Raw genomic sequence first — 20,855 nt, forward strand, 5'->3', positions numbered from 1 at the left:
GGGATGACGGATGAGGCCACATCCCATGTGAAGCGAGCGAGGATGAAGGCCTCCCTGACCCTCCGGGCTTGCGGGACCCTCGCCGCTGCTGCTGTCCTCCATCCTCTGGCTGGTCCTGTGGGTCCGCACTGGGCTAGCCCTCCAGACCCTCCTGGCCTGGTGCCTCCTTGTCCTCCTCCTCGGAGGTGGCCACATGTTCCTCCCCCTCCACCTCCAGCAAGTCGCTCCGCTATTGTGCCAGGTTGTGGAAGGCACAGCTGGCCACCACAAAGCTGGTGACCTTCTGGGGGGTGTACTTCAGTGCACTACCAGAACGGCCGAGGCATCGGAACCGCATTTTGAGGAGTCTGATGCACCGCTCAATGACAGCCCGGGTGGCCTCATCGACTTTGTTGTATTGGGTCTCCACATTGGGCACTGGCCTCCGCACTGGCGTCATTAGTCGGTTCCTCAGTGGGTACCCATTATTCCCCAACAACTAACCAGCCATCTTCGGATGGTCCTCGAAGAGGCCGGGATTTCTGACTACCCCAGGATGTAGCTGTCATGCACACGCCCTGGGAAGAGGGCACACGCCTGCATGATCTTCATGTGGTGGTTGCACACGAGCTGGATGTTCAGGGAGTGGGACCCCTTCCTGTTGATGAAGGGCTTTCCCTGACAGCCCGGTAAGCGCAAGGTGACATGCGTCCCATCTATTACCCCCTGGACTTGGCATCGCGGTGTCGGCAAGTTCCTGATGGCCTGGCATCTTGTTGGGCTTGGTCCATGGCAAAGTTCTCTGCTCAGGTAAATAGGGCACCCGTGACTTCATGGATGCACTTGTGGGCTGTGGCTTGTGAGATGCCGCACAAATCTCCACTCAAACCCTGGAATAGGACTGAGGTGTGAAGGTTCAGGGCTGCAGTGACATTGACGGCCACCAGGAGCGGTTATCCTCCTCCTCCACGTGGTGCCAAGTCTGCAAGGACCTGCCACAGGTGGCGCACACTGTCCCCTTGTTGAGGCGGAGCCTCCTGTGGCACACGCTGGATGTCATCTGTTCAAAGACCAATGACACCTGTACACCTTGGGCCATCGCCGTCCTTCCCTTCTAGGTCCCTCCCTGGCCTGATGGGTGGCTGGCCCCCCAGGGTGTGGGGCGGGGCCTTGCTCATGGGCCGCCGCCTCGAGGCTCTGTCGATGCTGCTGCTGCCTTCTCCGGCGTCTGTCCTCCTGGCCTGCCAGCAGTACCAGGTGGACAACATCCGCCAGGTCCATGACATCATCTGTCCCGTGTAATATCTGTAAGGAACTGGAAGAGGGTGAGAGCCTGACAGGCAGTGGTGTCTTCCATCCTGGACACTCCATTCCCCCATTGCTCCCCCATCCCCTGCCAACCTACACGCCCATCCCCTGCACCCCCGGCCAGCCCCTGCTCACCGGCCTCCACACACTGTACGTCAGACACCCACACGTAACGTCACCTGGATTGGGCTCTGGTGCCATCCCCGGTGTGCACACCCTCCCTTTAGTTGCGGAAATGTCCCCGGTGCTGAGGCCCAGCCCCTGGGTGTTCAGATATTGGCTGCTGCATCCATGGTGTTGCTTCCTGGCACAGTCGAGGCATCACGGTCTGATTGGGACACTGGGCAATAAACCCCACATGCTACATGGCATGCCTCCCCATGGGAATCCACTTGGGATGTGTGAAGTGCTCACTTAACTACGATTGCCAATTCCCTATTAGCGATAGTCTTCGGCTGTGTGGCTAGAGGCCTCCGCGGTCAGTGGGAGTAATGGGTGGGGTGGCAGGAAGGGACTGGTGTTGCCCTTGTAACGGGTGCACATGATCCAGGGGGTGGCATGGCAGACCCGCGGGTGCTGAGAAATGCCCACCCCCCACTGATAGCGTCCCACCCCGATCGAGGCTAGCTCTCCCAGGGGGCTCCTCCACCTCCCGAGCACAGGGGCAGCAACCCCAGTGCCCCGGAGCTCATTGCCTGTGAGCGAAGATGGCTACTCACCTCCTCGGATCACCACAGACGCCCTTCCGCCAGCTTCACGTTTTAAAAAAGTAGTCCAATCAGCGCCCGCGTGACCACTTGCTGGGGAGGAGGTGGTTAGATCACGGAAGGCCGTTAGATAAGGGGCCGCTCCCAGTAACTGTGTGGAAATTGGCCTTAAGTAGTAATTATTGGTTTCTCCCCACTGATTTTGCCAACGGGAGCATTTGGCGCTCTGCCTGGTTCTTGATTTGGCCTCTCCTGCGATCTAACGGCCGGCTCAAGCGCTTGCTCAAGTGTAACACGACCATTAAATCGCACCCTCTATTTTTGTAACAAATTTTCTGCGCTCTCTTCCTCGTGCCTTCTCCTGTTTCAATCTCTTTCTCGTTTGCTCTCTCTTGTTCTCTTGTCATCACTCTCTAATTTTCACTTGTTCTCTCATGATCTCTCTCGCTCTTTCATACTCTCCTACTTTCTCTGTTTTTCTCTAATTCTTGCTCTTTTGTTCTCCCATTTGCAGTCCAAAGATGTGCAGGTTAGGTGGATTGGCCATGCTAAATTGCCTTTAGTGTCCAGAAAGGGTGGGAGGGGTTATTGGGTTCCGGGGATAGGGTGGAGGTGAGGACTTAAGAGGGTCGGTGGAGACTCGATGGGCCGAATGGCCTCCTTCCGCACTGTATGTTCTATGTTCTATTTGCTGTCCCAATTTCTCTCTCTTGTTATGTCAGTCTCTCTCTCTCTCTCTCTCTCTCTCATTGCTGAAACTGTACAAGGCCTTAGTGGGATGGCACCTGGATCACGGTGTACAGTTTTGGTCCCCATACTTGAGGAGGGATGTAGTGGCATTGGAGGCAGTTCAGCAGACGTTCACTAGATTGATTCCAGAATTGAGGAGTTTGCCTTATGAAGAGGGATTGCACCATTTAGGCCTATACTCTTGAGAGTTTAGAAGAATTGGAGGAGATCTAATTGAGGTACATGAGATGATAAAATGTATTGACAAAGTAAACATGGAGAGGATGCTTCTTCTTGTGGGATAGCCGAGAACAAGAAGCCATAGTTTTAGGATAAGGAGTAGCAGATTTAGAACAGAGATGAAGAGAAATGACTTCTCTCAAAGGAGCTATTGTGGAATTCACAGAGTGCAGTAGATGCCGGGACATTGGGTAAGTTTCAGGGGGAGATGGACAGATTTTTAATTAGCAATGGGTTGAAGGGTTATGGAGAACGGGTAGGAATGTGGAGCTGAGGCCGAGGTGAGATCAATGCTCGTATTGAACAGTGGAGCAGACTTGAGGGGCTGCAATGCCTAATCCTGCTCCTCCGTCTGATGTTGCTATTACTTCAGTCCTTCAGTACTCCTCTAAAATATCCTGTTGTGCTCTTCCTCAGCTTCAGGTATTCTACCCTTCATCCCCTCAATCGGGACTCTGCCAGAAATGATGAGCCAACACAATAGCTCCTTCTGCAGCCCTTGCACAATCTCCTTCCTCCTCAAGTCTCCCTGAGGATGTTGTTCGAATTGGTCAGCTATACTTTACAAAGAGCTTTAAACATGCAAAATGCACATTGGAGATAAGGGACATAAGCTCACAGGAATTAGGAGCAGACATAAGCAATTCAGCCCTTAGAGCCTGTTCCGACATTCAATCAGATCAAGGCTGATCTCTTCCTGGTCCCAAATCCACCTCCCTACCTGTTCCCCATATACCTTTAACCCATTTTGTAAATCAGAAATATATCTATCTCCTTCTTGAAACCATTTAATGACTCCAATTCCACTGCATTATGGGGCAGCGAGTTTCACAAATTCAGCACCTTCTGCGAGAAGTAGTTCCTCCTCGTCTCAGTTCTAAATTTACCGCCTCTCAAATGATATCTCTCACCTCTCATTCTAGATTTCCCCACAAGGAGAAACATTTGATCCACATTCACTTTATCAATCCTTTTTACTATTTTATACACCTCGATCAGATCTCCTCACATCCTTCTAAACTCCAGCGAGTATAATCCCAAACTGTTTCATCGCTCCTCGCACGTCAACCCTTTCATCCCCGGAATCAATTTGGTGAACCTCCTCTGAACTGCCTCCAATGCCACCACATCCTTCCTCAAATAAGGAGACCAAAACTGGACACAACACTCCAGATGTGGTCTCACCAACACCCTATAGAATTGCAACAACACGTCTCTACTTTTATACTCCAGTCCTTCCGCAATAAACGCTAACATTCCATTTGCCTTTTTAGTTACATGCTGTACCTGCACACCGACTTTCTGTGATTCATGAACAAAGACACCCAGATCCCTCTGCCCAGACGCATCTTGAATCTTGTTTCCATTTCGATAATAATTTACCTTTCTCTTTTTTTGGGGCCAAAATGGATAACCTCACTCTTATCTACATTTAACCTACATTTGACTAATGTTTGACTAAACTAAGACCTTTTGTGCTCAGCAAGTCCTGCAAGGAAGTGATCAGCATTGGAAAACTTCCAGCCTTTCACATCTTTAAAACCACAGCACAGCGTCAAACATGAAAAAATGAAATGAAATGAGATTTGCTTATTGTCACAGGTAGGCTTCAAATGAAGTTACTGTGAAAAGCCCCTAGTCGCCACATTCCAGCGCCTGTTCATGGTAACCCCACCTAACCTTTTTTGGACACTAAGGGCAATTTATCGTGGCCAATCCACCGAACATGCACATCTTTAGACTGTGGGAGGAAACCAGAGCACCCGGAGGAAACCCACGCAGACACGTGGGGAGAACGTGCAGACTCCGCACAGACAGTGACCCAAGTCGGGAATCGAACCTGGGACCCTGGAGCTGTGAAGCAACTGTGCTAATCACTGTGCTACCGTGCCCCCACTTGCAGACAAACGTCGTCATGCATCGTGTGGTTAGAGTTTACAATGCACTGCCGGATAGGGTGGTGACTGCAGATTCAGTGGTAGCTTTCAAAAGGAATTTGGATAAATACTTGGCAGGGAGAAACTTTGCAGGGCTGGACAGAAGAGAGACCGAGAGTGCGCCTAAAGTGGATAGCCTCATTCAACTGTCCACCGGCGCGATGGCCGATCGATCTCATTCTGTGCTGTTAGATTCTATGAACTCTATTCAAGGCTGGGCAGAAGGAATGGGAGGACTGGAGAGAAACATACATAAAAACAGATGAATTAGGAGTAGGCCATTCGGCCCTTCGAACCTGCCCCGCCAGTCAATAGGATCGTGGCTGATCAGATTGTAACCTCAACCCCACAGTATCCCGGATGACCTTTCACCCCCTTTCTGATCAAGAATCTATCTACCATTGCGGGTCTTTCATCCTGTCGGCCTTTTGTCGGCCTCACAACCTTTCACAGTCTGCTGAGTGTTACTTATTGACACCATTCAGCTCTGAAGGGACTCGAGTTTCAGAAATAATATTGCTGATCTGGGCAAGTAAAGTATGCCTTAAGTCAAATATATTTTGTTTTGCTGAATCTCAAAAAGCTTCTGACAGCAGACGAGCGCTTGGTTATTCCAAATACTTTAGTGATTTACTGAAGACGTAGACTGAAGAAAGAAGTGAAAAGGAGAGAGAAAGGAAGGATGGAAGGAAGGGAAAAATGGGAAAAAGAACAGGAGTAGGCCACTTGTTGCCTTGAGCCCGCACTACCATTCAATACAATGATGGCTGATCTGATTGTGAACGTGACTCCACTTTCCTGACTGCCCCCCCAGAATTCGTGACCCCCTTGTCGATCAGAAACCTGACTAACTCGGCCTTGAGTAAGTTCAGTGTCCCAGGCCCCCGCTGCTCTCTGGGGAAGAGGATTCCAAAAATTAACGCCCCTCCGAAATTCCTCCTCACCTCTATTTTACTTGGGAGACCCCTTATTTTTCAACTGTGCCCTCTATTTATACACTCTCCTGTGAGAGGAAATATCTTCTCAGCATTTACCCAATCAAGTCCCCTCAGAAATCTTCTATGTTTCAAGAATATCACCTTTCATTCTTCGAAATTCCAATGAGTATTGGCCCAACGTGCTCAACCTTTCTGTCTTGGAACACTGTTCTCCCAGTGAACCTTTTCCAAACTGTCTCCTTAAGTTAGGAGAATGCACAACATTCTTGGTGTGATTTCACTAAGGCCCTGGACAGTTGTTGCAAAACGTCCCCACATTTATATTCCACCCACTTGCAATAAAGGCCAACAGACCGTTTTCTACCGAATTATTGCTCTACCTTTATGCTAACCATTTGTAATTCCTGTTCCAGTACTCCCAGATCCCTCTGCACCACAACATTCTACAGCCTCCCTCAATTAAAAAAAACATTTTGCTTTTCTCTTCTTCTTGCCAAATTGGCAGCCTCACATTTGTCCAAATTATACTCCAGCTGCCAAATCTTTGCCCACTCACTTAACCTATCTGGATCCCTCTGCAGGCTCTTTGCATCCACTTTACAACTTGGCTATAGATTTATCATCTGCAAATTTGGCTAGAATACAGTTACTTCCTTCATCAAGTTATTAAAGTAAATTTACTATTAAGTAGATAGTTGAGGCCCCAGCACCAGTCCCTGCGACACTCCATCAGCTACAGTTTACGGTCCTGAAAATGACCCATTTATCCTGACTCTATTTCCTGCTAGTCAGTCCTCTAGTCATGCTAATATGTAACGCCCCCCACCTCTCCTCACCAATACCATGAGCTCTTATCTTGTGTAGCAGGGAGCTTTTATGTGGCAATTTATTGAATGACATTTTGAAATCCAAACACACTACATCTACTAGTTCCCCTTTATCCAGAAGTATCGTGGTAATGTCGCTGCTCTGGAGACCTGGGTTCGAAACCCACTCATGGCAGATGGTGAACTTTGAATTCAGTGAAAATCTGGAATTAAAAGTCTAAAGATGACCATGAAACATTATTGATAGTCATAAAAACCCATCTGGTTCACTAATGTCCTTTAGGGAAGAAATCTGTCATCCTTCCCTGGTCTGACCCACCGCAATGTGGTTGACTTTTAGCTGCCCTTTGGAATGAGCGAGCAAGCCACTCAGTTCAAGGGCAATTAGGATTAGGCAACAAATGCTGGCCTTGCCAGCGACACACCCACATCCCATGAACGAATCAAAAAAATCCACCCAAATTTGCTACAACCACCAACAACTCTAGCGAATTTGTCAAACACAATTTCCCTTTCTCAAAACCATGTTGACTCTGCCTGATTGTATTCTGATTTTCTAAATACCCATCTTCTACTTCTTTAACAATAGATTTTTTCCCAATGACAGATATTAGACTAACTGGCCTATAATTTCCTGCTTTCTGTCTCCCCTCTTTCTTGAATAGAAATGCCACATTTATGGTTTTCCAATACACTGGGATCTTTCAAGAAGCTGGGAACTTTTGGAATTTTACAACCAATGCATTCACTATTTCTGCCACCACTTATTTTAAGGCTCTTGGATGCATGCCATCAGGTCCAGGGGACTTGTCAGCCTTTAGTCCCATTGGTGTACCTAACCGTTGTTCTCCGATGATAATGATTGTTTTAAATTTCTCCCTCCCTTTTACCCGTTAATTTTCTACTATTGTAATGTTATAACAGTGGTTAGCACTGTTGCTTCACAGCACCAAGTGCCTGGATTTGATTCCCGGCTTGGATCACTGTCTGTGCGGAGTCTCCACGTTCTCCCCGTGTCTGCGTGGGTTTCCTCTGGGTGCTCCGGTATCCTCCCACAAGCCATGAGTGTGGCAACTAGGGGATTTTCACAGTAACTTCATTGCAGTGTTAATGTAAGCCTACTTGTGACACTAACAAAGTTATCATTAGTATTATTAAATATCTCTATTCCGTCTCCGCTCAGCAATTTCTACCCTGGACAGAAGTCTATTGATAGTTATAATCTCCAAGTGCTGTAATTATTCTTGTAACTCTATTTTGCATTTTACTTCTACATCTGTTTTATGATACATGGATCAGAACCATGGTCTTAAATGACTCTTGAAATGCTTTCTCCCCCATCCCCACCAAAAAAAGGTTGTCTGCCTTTGTGCTGAGGTGCTTCTTGCAGGCCCAAAGCTTTATTTACATCGACACGTTGGTGTTGGACGGAACTATTTCCTGGATATTGGAACATCAGGCTAAAAACGGCGAATTCTCGGAGCCTGGGCGAGTTATCCATTCAAATGTCCAAGGAGGACAGAGCGGGCCTACATCGCTCACCGCTTACATACTGACAGCTCTGCTGGAGGATCAGAGCTACATGGTAGGTCCAGTGGTCTTTGTGCCGTTCCCCGAATAAATCATTAAGCCACGAAAAGGGAGGTCTGTTGCCAAAGCTTTTTGCAAATATATATATTGTGGAATACCTAATGGCTTTCTGATTTTGTTATAGAACAGAGAACATAGAAAGTAGCGAGAGTGGCTAGTGCAAGGTCTCAGGACCAATCCAGCCATACATATTTAAAAGCTTGACAAAGGGACCGGGGTCAGACTACAGATTGGATTGGATTGGATTGGATTTGTTTATTGTCACGTGTACCAAGGTACAGTGAAAAGTATTGTTCTGCGATCAGCTCAGCAGATCATTAAGTACATGAAAAGAGAAGGAAATAAAAGAAAATACATAATAGGGCCACACAAGGTACACGTTGTAGTCTTAGAATTAAATTTTAAAAGATTAGAACGAGTATAAGATAAATAAAAAGAGGATCTGTTGGGGAGAGCTCACAGCGAGTCGCCTCGCTCCGGCGCCATCTTGCTGAGATTGTACTCAAAGCCTGCACTTGCAAAACACAAACAACTCATCTGCAGACAATGTGATTCCACAATTGGGCAGCACTTGTTGAACAACTCTGAGTGTGCTAATAGCTACACTAACAACCAATTTGAGATGAGCTCATAATGTGACTCATTTATGCTTGCCAAAAGTGACACACAGTTGTACACAGAGATCCATTCTCTGGAAATAAAAGGAATATGTTCAAGCCTTGTGTCTTTTTTTGGATTACCTGGGAGCTTGGGGAGCCCAAACCTCCCCATTGATTTCTCCATGGGAACGCCCTAGCCCAATCAGAGTTGACTTGCTGTCCAATCCTCACCCTTTTCTCCTGTAGTGTAAGCTGTTGTAATGGTTTGACATTTGATATTCTTGTGTTTGTCTTGATGAGTGCAAGACAAAAACCTTTGGCAACATGCCTCTCTTTTCAGCAAGATTCAAGCTCTGCGCTAACAAGTGACTGTTTGTGTTCCATTCTCAGTGCCGGGGGCAGTGTTTTCGAACAGCATAATCTCTCCCCTCCATCTTGTGCTGCTGTCAGAACTTCCCCTTCATCCATTTCCTCTATTGTCAATCCCTCTTTTCCGGCCCCACCAGGGAAATTCAATTTTAGCGGAAAGATCTTTTTTTTAAAGAAGAACTAGCTGAAGTAAATGAAGGAGCTGGCAGTGACAAGGCCAGCAATTTATTGACTGCCCCTAATTGTACTCGAGAAGGTTTGAACTGCCTTTTTGTGACACTGGGGTCCTTACGATGGAGGCACTCCCACTACAGAAGGTCACGGGACCCAGGTTTTGAGCCATTGATGATGACGGAGCAGTTGATAAGCGTACAAGCCAGGATTGTGTATGAGGTACATAGAGGCTGTAGAGTATCGCTGCTCTGACCTTTCTCAATTGTAGGGGTTACAGGATCATGAGGTTCCAGGATAAGTGACCCAGCTGAGATGCTGCAGTGCACCCTCTAAAAGGTTTTCAGTCAAGCCAGAGTGCGGCACTGATTGAGAGGCTGGACGCGAGTGCACGCTGACTTCCCTTTCATGATACGTCGCTGTTGATGGAACAGCCTCGTTGAACCCACTTGGTTCAAAAACAGAAATTGCTGGAAATACTCAGCAGGCCCAGCAACATCTGTGGAGAGAGAAAATGGAGTTAATGGGAGGAGCTGTCCGGCCCTTCCCTCCAGTGGGATCTTACGGAAGATTCCAACACCGGCCAATCTCAGGCCACCTCCACCACTGGAAAACACTGTGGGGGGAGGGGGAGTGGGGGAGGGGGAGGGGGGGGGGGAGGGGGGGGGGGGATAGTCCCGCCCAACATTCTGTGTTTGTATGAATGCGCAACGTTAATTTTGTTTCTCCACAGGTGCTGTCAGACCTGCTGAGCTCTTCCAGCACTTTCTGTTTCTGTTTCAGATTCCTGCCTCTGCAGTATTTTGCTTTATACTGTGGAGCCCAGGTGCTTGATAGATGTGCCAACAGTTTGATCTTCCCGAGCTTGAAGATGTGCACTCATTTGTCAAAGGACTTTCCACTCCATTAATATTTTAACACCATTTGTCCACTTCTTCTCTTCCATCCTGTTAGCCTGACTAGACAATGATTTTGAATGCTGTGTCTTCCAGAGTAAGGTTTTAGATCAGGTGTCAAGCTCCGTAACCTATCTCGAAGGGAAACTACAAGATGGAATCAGCAGTAACTATACCCTTTCCCTCGTGACGTACGCTTTAACCTTGGCCAACAGCAGCTACGCAACACAAGCCCTCAATGAGTTGAATCAAAGAGCAGATGAGAAGGGTAAGTTTAAAAAGTCAGCTATTTTGAAATAAAGTGTATATTTTATCAGTGGGTAGGAATTGCATTTTGGTCAGATTTAAAAGATTGGACTTTGGGAATAAAATACTGGACATAGGTTTTTACTGGGGTTGGCGGCTGGTTTTCCTGAATGTTTAAGTAGGAGGACTCAGCTTGTATTCCTATGATGGCAACCGTCTGTCTTGGGGGGCAATGGGTTTTTCCCAAGGTGTGTGCCGCTTCTGTATTGAATATTAACTGTTGTGGATGTGGAGGGTGATGTGTGAGTAGAAGTCCCTTCCACATCTGGCACAGTTGAATAGTGCTGGCTCGAGGTCATTCAGCTCGCTTTCCCGCCGTCTGGTCATTTCTCTGGTCCTCTGCTTTTTCCAAGTACTTCACTTGTCTCCAGACACTCGGGTCATCAGTGTGCACACCCCATGCATTGGCTCCACCCCGGTCAACTTGAGGTCTTGCTTGCAGACATCCTTGTACCGCAGACGTGGGTGACCAATCGGTTTTGTGCCTATAGCAAGCTTGTCAGAGAGCGTGTCTCTGGGGATACAGCTGTCACCCATTCAGTTCACATAACCCAGCCAATGGAGTTGCCACTGACTCGAGAGGGAGCACAGACTGGGGAATCCTTGGACACTGGTGTACTTTCATATTCAGAACTCTGTCTTGCCAGGAGATGCCCAATATTTGCCTGAGGTGGTGGAGGTGGAAGCTGTTCAGCTGAGGGCGGCACAGTGGCACAGTAGTTGGCACTGCTGCCTCACAGCTCCAGTGTCCCACATCCAATCCGGCCTCGGGTGACTGTCTGTGTGGAGTTGGCACTTTCTCCCTGTGTGTGCGTGGGTTTCCTCCGGGAGTTCCGGTTTCCTCCCGTAGTCCAAAGATGTGCAGGTTAGGTGGATTGGCCATGATAAATTGCCCCTTAGTAGCCAAAAAAAAGGTTAGATGGGGTTACTGGGTTATGGGGATAGGGTGGAGGCGTGGACTTAAGTAGGGTGCCCTTTCTAAGAGCCGGTGCAGACTCAATGGGCTGAATGGCCTCCTTCTGCACTGTAAATTCTATGATTCTTTTTGTGGCTTGCATAAGTTGTCACCACTGTAAAGGGGGCAGAGAACACAAGCCCGATACACACGGAGTTTTGAGGTGTTGGTTAGTTTGTTGTTGGTCCGCTGTTGACTTCTCAAGAGTACTGCAAAAAAAGGGAACGATCTATTGAGAGTTTTGTGATGATTAAAGCAGTTGATGGAGTCGATAGAATCAATTTCCTCTGGTGAAGGATCCACGACGAGGGGGCATGAACTGAAAATTAGAGCTAGGGTGTACAACTACAACATCGGGAAGCATTCCTTCACAAAGGAAGGTGAAAAACCGGAACTCACTCCCCAAAACGCTGTTGAAGCGAGTGGTCGACTGATGATTTTAAAATTGAGTTTGCTGGGTTTTTGTTTGGTAAGGGGTTAGCTGGAGTTCAAGATCCGCTTGAATGGTGGAAAAGACTTGGGGGATTGAATGGTCTTAACTTCATCGAACACAAACCAATAGGAACTAAATTTGAAAAGCTAACGAACTAAGTAAAGTCGATGTGGCTGGGCAGGAGATGTGCTGTCGCTGTAGCTGCATGATGTGGGAGCTGGTAGTTCCCATTGCCAGTTGCAGTGACCACATCGAGGAACCTCGGCTCAGAGTTGATGAGCTGGAGTCTGAGTTTCACATCCAGGAGGAGGAGAGTTACCTGGACACTGTGTTTCAGGAGGCAGTCACACCCCGTAAATTAAGTATCCCAAATTCAGCCAGTGGTCAGGGACAGCTGGGTGTGACTGCAAGCGAGGCAAGTAGAGGGATCCTGAATTCAGAAATTAAGGAGGCTCAGCTCTTGACCTTGTTCGAAGGTATGAGGCTCTCGATGTGGATGAGTAACAGACTGTAGGGAGGATGAGCAAACTGACCACTGCACCATGGTACAGGAGGCCATTCAAGTGGGGGGAGCAAAAAGAAAACTGATAGTGTTAGGGGATTCTATAATTAGAGGAACTGATAGCATCCTTTGTAAGATGGACTGAGAGTCCCGCATGGTATGTTGCCTGCCTGGTGCCAGGGTGAGGGACATCTCTCATCTGTTTGAAAGGATATTAGAGAGGGAGGGGGAGGATCCAGTTGTTGTGGTCCACATTGGGACAAACAACATAGGCAAGATTAAGAAAGAGGACCTGTTTGTGGAATATCAGCAACTAGGAACAAAATTAAATAACAGGTCCTCAAGGGTTATAATCTCTGGATTATTACCCGAGTCAGGTGCAAATTGGCATAGGGTTGAGAAAATTAGGGAAGTAAACAAGTGGCTAATGAATGGTGCAGGAAAGAGGGGAGTGATGTTGATCACACAGTGCTGTTCAAAGGGAAGCTTTGGGATTTTGGCCCAGTAATAATGAGTGAATGGCCGATATATGTCCCAGTTGGGATGGTTTATGATCTGGAGGGAATTTTGAGATGATGCTGTTCCCACTCGCCTTGTCATGCGAGGTGGTGGAGGTCACGAATTTTGGAAGGTGCTGTTGAGGAAGTCCTCATTGATTGCTGTCGTTCACCCTGTAGACATTGCGCATTGCAGCCTGGGGGTAAGGAGGAGTGAATGTTTGATCTGTTGGATGAAGTCCCAATCGGATGAATTGGTGTGATGGTGTCGAGCTCCTTGGGCGTCCTTGCCCAATCCCAATTTCCTTCAACCCACCATCAGCGGCCATGCTTTCAGCTGCCTGATTCCTAAGCTCTGGAATTCCCTCCCCAAACATCTCCCCCTCCCTCTCACCGGTAAATCACTCCTTATAACTTACTTCTTTGGCCAAGATTTTGGTCACCCACCTGAAAATCTCTTTAAGTGTCTCAATGTGCGATTGCAGTCTGATAACACGGCTAATGAAGGACCTTGGACTATTTTATAACGTTTAAAGTTCCGTATAAATGAAAGTTGTTATTGGAACCTATTCAAGGCAAGTGGAGAATATTTCCATTGCACACATGACCTTAACGAACCCCCAGGACAAATGTGTCTCAAACATGGTGTAAATCAATCTTGCTTTTATTCAGGAATGTGTTCCACGTAGTTACCTGGTTGGGGTAAGGGAGAACACACTTCAGAGTGAACATTACTCATTGCCTTTGTCTCCTGACACAGATGGTGTAAGATTTTGGTCATCGTCCACAAAGAGACCTTCCACATGGTGGGGCAAGCAGCCTCTTTCGTCGGACATCGAGGTTGCTGCCTATGCATTGTTGTCGCACCTGAGGCAGGGGATGCTCCTGGAGGGGATCCCTATCATGCAGTGGCTCAGTGAGAGCAGGAATCATCTTGGAGGCTTCTCTTCAACTCAGGTTTGTCACCTGCAATGGCGTTCCGCTAGCCCCGTGCTGGTCTGAAGCAGCCTTTGCTTCCGCTGCCTTATATATACGCATGTGGTCATGTGTACGGAATAGAGTTGTCGAACTGCACAGAATGAGGCCATTCAGCCCACCGTTCCTGTGCTGGATTTCTGAAAGCTCTACCTGATTAGCCCCACGCCGCTCTTTTCTCAAATCTTCCAAATGTTTCCTTCTTAACCATCAACCCAATCCTTTTCTGAAATCCCTGATTGAATTTGCTGCCATCACCCGTCCAGGCAGTGAATTCCAGATCGCACCAACTTGCTGAGTAAACATAATTCTTCTCATCTCTCCCCTCCGGTTATTTTGGCAATTGCCATCTCCTCTGTTTATCGAGCCTCCTGCCAGTGGAAACACTGTATCCTGACTTACACAACATAATTCCTCATTATTTTGTAAATCTCTGGCCGGAATTCTCCGGTCGTCGCGATTCACTTTTCCCACTGGTAACGCATCCCCGCCCAGGAGTTTCCCGGCAGTGTGGGTTGGCTACAATGGGAAATCCATTGATAAGCGACGGGAAGACAGAATCCCGCCACTAGCGAATGGCACGTCGCCGTGAAACACGCGGCTGGGGTACCGGAGAATCCAGCCTTTCGGAAATCTCTCCTGAACTTTCACTCTCCGAGGAGAGCAATCCCAGTTTCTCCCGTCTCTCCGCATGCCTGGAGTTTCTCATTGAAGGAAAAAGATGCGCCTCCTTATCTGCCAGGGACGTACCTTTTCTGAATCTTGCTTTAATGGCGATGCAAATTGCCACATTTAACGAAGTTAGGAGAGCAAATCCAAGATGGCACGGTAGCACAGTGGTTAGCACTTTTGCTTCACAGCGCCAGGGACCAGTAGTCGATTCCCTGCTTGGGTCACTGTCTGTGCAGAATCTGCACGTTCTCCCCGTGTCTGCATGGGTTTCCCCCGGGCGCTCCGGTTTCCTCCCACAAGTCCCGAAAGACGTGCTGGTAGAACAAAGAAGAACAAAGAAAATTGCAGCACAGGAACAGGCCCTTCCGCCCTCCCAGCCTGCGCTGATCCAGATCCTTTATCTAAACTTGTCTTCTATTTTCCAAGGATCTACTTCCCTCTGTTCCCCGCCCATTCATATATCTGTCTAGATGCATCTTAAATGATGCTATCGTGCCCGCCTCTACCACCTCCGCTGGCAAAGCGTTCCAGGCATCCACCACCCTCTGCGTAAAAAACTTTCCACGCACATCTCCCTTAAACTTTCCTCTTCTCACCTTGAAATCATGACCCCCTTGTAATTGACACCCCTACTCTTGGAAAAAGCTTGTTGCTATCCACCCTGTCCATACCTCTCATAGTTTTGTAGACCTCAATCAGGTCCCCCCTCAACCTCCGTCTTTCCAACGAAAACAATCCTAATCTACTCAACCTTTCTTCATAGCTAGCATCCTCCATACCAGGCAACATCCTCGTGAATCTCCTCTTCACCCTCTCTAAAGCATCCACATCCTTCTGGTAATGTGGCGACCAGAACTGCACACAGTATTCCAAATGTGGCCTAACCAAAGTCCTATACAACTGTAACATGACCTGCCGACTCTTGGACTCAACACCCCGTCCGATGAAGGCAAGCATGCTGTATACCTTCTTGACCACTCTGTCGACCTGCATTGCCACCTTCAGGGTACAATAGACCTGAACTCCCAGATCTCTCTGTGCATCAATTTTCCCCAGGGCTCTTCAATTGACCGTATAGTCCACTCTTGAATTAAATCTTCCAAAATGCAACACCTCGCATTTGCCTGGATTGAACTCCATCTGCCATTTCTCTGCCCAACTCTCCAATCTATCTATATTTTGCTGTATTCTCTGACAGTCCTCCTCGCTGTCTGCAACTCCACCAATCTAAGTATCATCTGCAAACTTGCTAATCAGACCACCTATACCTTCGTCCAGATCATTTATGTATATCACAAACAACAGTGGTCCGAGCACGGATCCCTGTGGAACACTACGAGTCAACTTTCTCCATTTTGAGACACTCCCTTCCACCACTACTCTCTGTCTCCTGTTGCCCAGCCAGTTCTTTATCCATCTAGCTAGTATACCCTGAACCTCATACGACTTCACTTTTTCCATCAACCTGCCATGGGAAACTTTATCAAACGCCTTACTGAAGTCCATGTATATGACATCTACAGCTCTTCCCTCATCAATTAACTTTGTCACTTCCTCAAAGAATTCTATTAGGTTTGTAAGACATGACCTTCCCTGCACAAAACCATGCTGCCTATCACTGATAAGTCTATTTTCTTCCAAATGTGAATATATCCTATTCTTATCCTATAGAGATCCTATCCTCAGTACCTTATCCAACAGTTTGCCTACCACTGATGTCAAGTTCATAGGTGTATAATTCCCTAGATTATCCCTGCTACCCTTCTTAAACAAAGGGACAACATTAGCAATTCTCCAGTCCTCCGGGACCTCACCCGTGCTAAAGGATGCTGCAAAGATATCTGTTAAGGCCCCAGCTATTTCGTCCCTCGCTTCCCTCAGTAACCTGGGATAGATCCCATCCGGACCTGGGGACTTGTCCACCTTAATGCCTTTTAGAATACCCAAAACTTCCCCCTTCCTTATGCCGACTTGACCTAGAGTATTTAAACATCCATCCCTAGCCTCAACATCCGTCATGTCCCTCTCCTTGGTGATAACCGATGCAAAGTACTCATTAAGAATCTCACCCATTTCCTGACTCCACGCATAAATTCCCTCTTTTGTCTTTGAGTGGGCCAAACCTTTCCTAGTCTCCCTCTTGCTCCTTATATATGAATAAAAAGCTTTGGGATTTTCCTTAACCCTGTTAGCCAAAGATATTTCATGACACCTTTTAGCCCTCTTTATTGCGCGTTTGAGATTTGTCCTACTTTCCTGACATTCCTCCAAAGCTTCATCAGTTTTAAGTTGCCTGGATCTTATATATGCTTCCTTTTTCATCTTGGCTAGTCTCACAATTCCACCCGTCATCCATGGTTCCCTAATCTTGCCATTTCTATCCCTCATTTTCACGGGGCATGTTTGTCCTGCACTCTAATCAATCCTTCCTTAAAAGACTCCCACATTTCAAATGTGGATTTACCCTTAAACAGCTGCTCCCAATCCACATTCCCAAGTTCCTGCCGAATTTTGTTATACTTGGCCTTTCCCCAATTTAGCACTCTTCCTTTAGGACCACTCTCGTCTTTGTCCATGAGTATTCTAAAACTTACAGAATTGTGATCGCTATTCCCAAAATAATCACCGACTGAAACTTCAACCACCTGGCCGGGATCATTCCCCAATACCAGATCCAGTATTGCCCCTTCCCGAGTTTGACTATTTACATACTGCTCTAAAAAACTCTCCTGGATGCGCCTTACAAATTCTGCTCCATCTAAGCCTCCAACACTACATGAGTCCCATTCAATGTTGGGGAAGTTAAAATCTCCCATCACGACCACCCTATTGCTCCTACATTTTTCTATAATCTGTCTATATATTTGTACCTCTACTTCACGCTCGCTTTTGGGAGGTCTGTAGTAAAGTCCCAACAATGTTACTGCACCCTTCCTATTTCTTAGCTCTACCCACATTGCCTCAGTGCTCGAATCCTCCATCGTGCCCTCCTTAATCACAGCTGTGATATCATCTCTGACCAGTAATCCAACTCCTCAACCCCTTTTACCTCCCTCTCTATCCCTCCTGAAGCATCTATACCCTGGGATATTTAGTTGCCAGTCTTGCCCTTCCCTCAACCAAGTCTCAGTAATACCAATAACATCATATTCCCAGGTACTAATCCAAGCCCTAAATTCATCTGCCTTACCTGCTACACTTCTCGCTTTGAAACAAATGCATCTCAGACCACCTGTCCCTTTGCGTTCATCATCTCTTCCCTGTCTACTCTTCCCCTTAGTCACATTGAGTTTATTATCTAGTACCTTACTGGCTTTAGTTGCTGCCTCTTTACTGACCTCTAACTTCCTAATCTGGTTCCCATCCCCCTGCCACATTAGTTTAAAACCTCCCCAACAATGTTCGCAAAAGCACCCCCTAGGACATTGGTTCCAGTCCTGCCCAGGTGTAGACCATCCGATTTGTAATGGTCCCACCGCCCCCAGAACCAGTTCAAATGTCCCAAAAATCTGAACTCCTCCCTCCTGCACCATCTCTCAAGCCACGTATTCATTCTGACTATTCTTGAATTTCTACTCTGACTGTCTCGTGGCACTGGTAGCAATCCTGAGATTACTACCTTTGAGGTCCTACCTTTTAACTTATCTCCTAATTCCCTAAATTCTGATTGTAGGACCTCATCCCGTTTTGTACTTATATCGTTGGTGCCTATATGCACCACGGCAACTGGTTGGTCACCCTCCCCCTTCAGTATGTCCTGCAGCCGATCTGAGACATCCCTGGCCTGTGCACTCGGGAAGCGCCATGCGGTCTAACAGGAGCTGCAGCTGGACACACTTCCCGCACATAAATGAGTCAGGGGTATCGGCCGCATCCCTGAACTCCCACATTGAGCACGAGGAGCATAACACGGGTCTGGGATCTCCTGCCATTTTTACACTTTACCTTAACTGATTACAAATATAACATCAAATAATGAATAAGTGAAAGGAATGAAGATTTTACTTACCAATCACAATAGTTACCAACACACGAAGAGTTAAATTTCTCCCAGCTACTGCTAAATGACCAGCCAATCAGGTCACTGCTTTGCTGTGATGTCACTCTTCAAGGTAAGTTTTTAATGTTTAATAGGAAAACTTACCTTCTCGACATACCCCAGGCCACTGCTCCCACCGAAAATCTGAAGGTCGCTTCTCCAGCAGCTGTGTCCCCGCCGCTCTCCTCGCGCTCTTTTATCCTGTGTCCCCGCCGCTCTCCTGAATTGGACATTCTGAATACGCCCTCTGTGTACCCGAACAGGCGCCGGAGTGTGGCGACTAGGGGATTTCCACGGTAACTTCATTGTAGTGTTAATTAAAGACTACTTGTGACAATAATAAAGATTATTATTATTATTATTATTATTAATAAACTTTGATGCCAGTTTCAAATTCACCTCTTGTTTTGTTGTGTGTGTTTAAAATAAATGAATGGAGTGGACCCTGCCTCTGGGTTCACCTTTATCCGGGAACAGCTTTACAGTTTGCTCACAGGATTCTCCAAAATGTTCATCTGATTTTAGGATACGGTGGTTGCCCTTCAGGCTTTATCCCAGTTTGCGGCTCAGAGCTTCTCTCCTACAACAAACCTCACAGTGTCGGTCAGTGGGCCAGGGCTGGCCACCCCAGCAATCTTCAGCATCACCTCCAAAAACGCAATTGTGCTTCAGACCCAACAGGTAACCTCTCACTGTGTCCTATACAAGAGCACCCTCGGCTAGACGGAGTGCATTGTGACATACGGATATGATAGGAAGAAAATGAAAATAATTTCCATTTAAAGACCATTGCTGCCATTGTCCTTCTCGATGGAAGAGTCGTGTGGATTTGGAGGGTCCTGTTGAAAGTCCTTGATGAGTTGGTGCAGATGGTACACACTGTTGACCACAATGCATCGTGATAGAGTGGGTGAATGTTGAAGGTAGTGAATGGATAGCAATCCAGTGGGCTGTTTTGCCCTGGATGGTGTCAATCTTGAGTGCTGTCGGAGCAGGGGTGGGTATTCCATCACAGTCCTGACTTATGCCTTGTTGATGTTGGTAGGCTTTGGTGACTCGGGAGGTGAGTTACTAGCCGCAGGATTCACAATGTAGTCACTGTTGCAGCTTAATTTAGCAGCCAATTTGCGCACAGCAAGTTCTCACAAACAGCAATGAGATAAAGAGTTGGGTGAGGGTACAAACTGACCAGGTTGCCCTGCTCTTCTTCAAAGTAGTACCGACTGACGCCCATCTGAAAAGGTAGGTGCCGCCTCAGCTTAATGTTTCATCAAAGCAAAAAACACTTCCGATGTGCAGCACTCCCTTAGGATTGGGATTTGAACTTGAGTTCCCTGGATTATTAGTACAGTAATATAGAACAGAGGAGGCTGAGGGGGAGATTTGACTGTGAAGGGCCTGGATGGAGTGGATGAGAAGGGTCTATTTATTTTTAATAGCAAAGTCGATAACAAATTGGTATTGGTTTAAAGTAATTGAGAGTAAGATTACAGGGGAAATTAAGAAAATATATATATATTTTACCCAGAGTGTTGTGGGGGTCTGGAACTCACTGCCTGAAAGGGTACCAGAGGCAGAAACCCTGAATGCATTTACAAGATGCCTGGTTTTTCACCTCAAGCACTGTAACCTGTCGGACTAGGGATCAAATACTTGGAAGTGGGATGAGCCTGGGGGACTATGGGCCAAGTTTACTGTGCGGTAAACATTTTATGATGCTATGATTGTAACATAACTTGTGCCTTAACTTGTGTATTATGATCCAAGTTGGTGTTATAACTGGACAGGAAGATCCTAGAATGGATCCCTGGCTCAAAGGATTGTGACTTTTTACTATTTTTTTTAGAAAACATGGAGGAACATAATCACAGGACTGCTAATTCGTTTTCGGAACAAGAAAATGTTTTTCGTAAACATCAATAGTTTGATTCTGATACAATACTCCTTTACCCCCACTTAGCTTCACCAATATACACAAAGTTTAAGGTTAACATGGATTACAATGTCTATCTTAGGCTCAGTAATGGTCTCAGTTACACACAGTCCCTTTAAACTCACTGACTGGCTGTGGTCAGACCCACGCTCCACTCTGAATTCAAGTGAATGTCTGTGGATATGTCCTCAAAATCCCACCCCAGGTGATTCTGATGATGTGAGACACCTTGGGCGAATTCTTGGTCTGAGAG

General features: G+C 47.0%; 1 protein-coding gene across 1 annotated transcript in view; it reads left to right on the top strand.

Moving 5' to 3' along the window:
* Positions 1-20,855, top strand: part of cd109 (CD109 molecule) — a 130,046-nt gene that overhangs the window by 88,560 nt on the left and 20,631 nt on the right. The window contains exons 25-28 of the mRNA XM_072514017.1: positions 8,022-8,250; positions 10,387-10,558; positions 13,744-13,940; positions 19,195-19,350. Coding sequence (XP_072370118.1) covers positions 8,022-8,250; positions 10,387-10,558; positions 13,744-13,940; positions 19,195-19,350 — 754 coding nt within the window. The remainder of the gene's footprint in view (positions 1-8,021; positions 8,251-10,386; positions 10,559-13,743; positions 13,941-19,194; positions 19,351-20,855) is intronic.

Source organism: Scyliorhinus torazame, chromosome 1 (genome assembly GCF_047496885.1).
Source record: "Scyliorhinus torazame isolate Kashiwa2021f chromosome 1, sScyTor2.1, whole genome shotgun sequence".
In the NCBI taxonomy this organism is placed as follows: Eukaryota; Metazoa; Chordata; class Chondrichthyes; order Carcharhiniformes; family Scyliorhinidae; genus Scyliorhinus; species Scyliorhinus torazame.